At 43.3% G+C, this 2,797-nt stretch overlaps 1 protein-coding gene across 16 annotated transcripts in view; it reads right to left on the reverse strand.

The window, feature by feature from the left end:
- LOC122541318 (netrin-G1-like) overlaps window positions 1–2,797 on the reverse strand; it is a 910,622-nt gene that overhangs the window by 24,176 nt on the left and 883,649 nt on the right. For all 16 annotated transcript variants that reach the window (XM_043677973.1, XM_043677965.1, XM_043677962.1 and 13 more), the window contains one exon: window positions 1,086–1,112. In XM_043677973.1, coding sequence (XP_043533908.1) covers window positions 1,086–1,112 — 27 coding nt within the window. The remainder of the gene's footprint in view (window positions 1–1,085; window positions 1,113–2,797) is intronic.

Consider the following 2,797-nt stretch of genomic DNA (forward strand, 5'->3'; position numbering starts at 1 on the left):
TACTCTTTGCTACCTTCCCCCACCCTCCTCTCTGACCTATCACCTCCATCCCCACACCCATTCACCTATTACTCTTTGCTACCTTCTCCCCACCCCGTCATTTCTCTCTCCACCCCGGAAGCTCCCTGCCTCCATTTCTGATGAAGGGCTTTTGCCCGAAACGTCAATTTTCCTGCTCCTCGGATGCTGCCTGACCTGCTGTGCTTTTCCAACACCATTCTAATCCAAACCAATATCCTGTACAGTCACAACATGACACCACAAATCCTATACTTCAAGGTTGAGTTGAACAGATTTTGCAAGGGAATTAGTGTTCCGGTGCAAACCAGGCTGAAAATTGGAGTCAAGGCCACAATCAGATCAACCGTAATCTTCCTGAATGACAGATGTGGCTCAAAGTGCCGAAACTTACATTCCAGCTTCTATTCCTCAGGTTCTTAATTCTCAATGAGAATGTCTCAGGATTTTTACAAATAATCTCTCCACTTGCCGTTAAAAGTTTCCACTAAGATAGAGTTGAAAAGTATCTTTCTCTTTGTTCTCAATTAAGGTTAGATTAGATTAGATTTGATTGCTTACAGTGTAGAAACAGGCCTTTCGGCCCTACAAGTCCACACTGACCCTCCAAAGAATAACCCACCCAGATTCATTTGCCTCTGACTAATGCACCTAACAGTATGAGCAACTTAGCATGGCCAATTCACCTGACCTGCATAACTTTGGATTGTGGGAGGAAACCGGAACACCCGAAGGAAACCAACGCAGCCACGGGGAGAATGTGCAAACTCCACACAGACAGTCACCCGAGGTTGGAAGATGTGTAATATATATATTTTGCAAGTTATCTGCTTTGTATTTGCCCTAACACTCAAGAGGAGGTTAAACATATTCCAGCAATACACCAACAGGCAGAGTTCTAATTCCAGTCACTTTCCACTCCAACATCTATGCTACACACATTGCCTGTTCACATTGATAATGTGGACTTTTTTCTCCATCCATGAGAGATGTGGGAGGTTTGAGGGAAGCAGTGCTTTCCTCATACAGAAATTGGTTCTGGGTCAGAGAAGTTAAGTCCTACTTACCGCCACTGGTAAGGGTGTTTGGGAGACCTGGAAAGGGAATCAGAACCACAAAGAGTTAGAGAGACAAACGATTAACAACATTTTACTTGCAAATACACTAAAATTACCCATCACATGACCTGTTCATGAGATCAATCTTACTCATGCACATGAATAATGTACTCATCGGGAATTTACATGCTGCATTCTCTGAGCACACAGACCATCCATTGGTGAGACAAATTCAAATTGCTACATTGCTCACATCAGGTGAATGTGAGATTAATGACTAAGTATTTTTGCACCACTTGTGATGAAAGTGTCAGTGTACCCAGTGAGTACCCATTGCTGCCACTAATTACTTATAGTCTCTCATAATGTCCATTTGTGCCACTAGCAATCTCAGGATATTCCATACACAGGAATGATGAAAGATAGACAGTGCAGGAGAGAGAGAGAGAGAGAGAGAGAGAGAGGACCTGCACAGTTACTGCCTTTGCTGTTTTTGAATTTGTGTATTGCTGGACATCGGATTGCATCTGGGAAAATTAACAGACAGTGAAACTCACAACTAATCTTGGAGGAACTGTTGGGTGAAGTTCACAGCACAGAATCAGATAAGTTAATTGTTTTAAGTCTGTCCAAGAGAAAGGCTGCAGTAGTGAGTACAGTGGATTCTTTCTTGATTATATGTTTTTAGAGATAAGTCTCTTGATTAAATTTAAAATATAAGCCATAGCTATTAATTTAACCTGGGGCAGTGTTTGTAGAGGAAGAACATGGTGTTATTTTCTGGGTCTGTAGATTGTGAAGGAGCAAAAATGGCCTTTGCAGTGATATGTACTTCATGTCAGATGTGGGAATTTAACGAGTTTAAGGGTTACTGTGGATTATATCTGCCATAAATGCTGTTGGATGCGAATCTTATCAGATCGAGTGGGTCGGTTGGCAAACAGATAGAAGCGATGAGGAATTTGCAACAGCAACAGTATGTGGTGGATGGCAGTTATTGGAAGGGGGGAAGTCTCAGTTACAGTCACATAGATGGGTTAACTCCAGGAAGGGTAAGAGAGGTAGGCAGCTACTACAGGAGTCTTTTGTGGAAATACCCATTTCAAACAGGTATGCTGTTTTGGAAAATGTAGGGGGTGATGGATTCTCAGGGGAACGTAGCACGAACAGCCAAGTTTCTGGTATTAAGACTGGCTCTAATGCAATGAGGTCAAGGTCGGGCTTCCAAGAGATCAATTGTGTTAGGGGATTCTGTAGTCAGAGGTATAGACAGACGTTTCTGTGATCAGCAGAGAAAAAGCAAAATGGTGTGTTGTTTCCCTGGTGCCAGGATCAAGGATGTCTCAGAGACGGTGCAGAATGTTCTCACGGTGGAGAGGGGCCAGCAGGAGATCATTGTTCACATTGGAACCAACGACATAGGAAGGGAAAAGGCTGAGACTCTGAAGGGAGATTACAGAGAGTGAGGCAGAAATTTAAAAAGGAGGTCCTCAAGGCTCGTAATATCTGGATTACTCCCAGTGCTGCGAGCTAGTGAGGTCAGGAATAGGAGGATAGAGCAGATGAATGCATGGCTGAGGAGCTGGTGTATGGGAGAAGGATTCACATTTTTGGATAATTGGAATCTCTTTTGGGGTAGAAGTGACCTGTCCAAGAAGGACGGATTGCACCTAAATTGGAAGGGGACTAATATACTGACAGGGAAATTTGCTAGAACTGCT

This window comes from Chiloscyllium plagiosum, chromosome 37, assembly GCF_004010195.1.
Source record: "Chiloscyllium plagiosum isolate BGI_BamShark_2017 chromosome 37, ASM401019v2, whole genome shotgun sequence".
NCBI lineage: Eukaryota > Metazoa > Chordata > Chondrichthyes > Orectolobiformes > Hemiscylliidae > Chiloscyllium > Chiloscyllium plagiosum.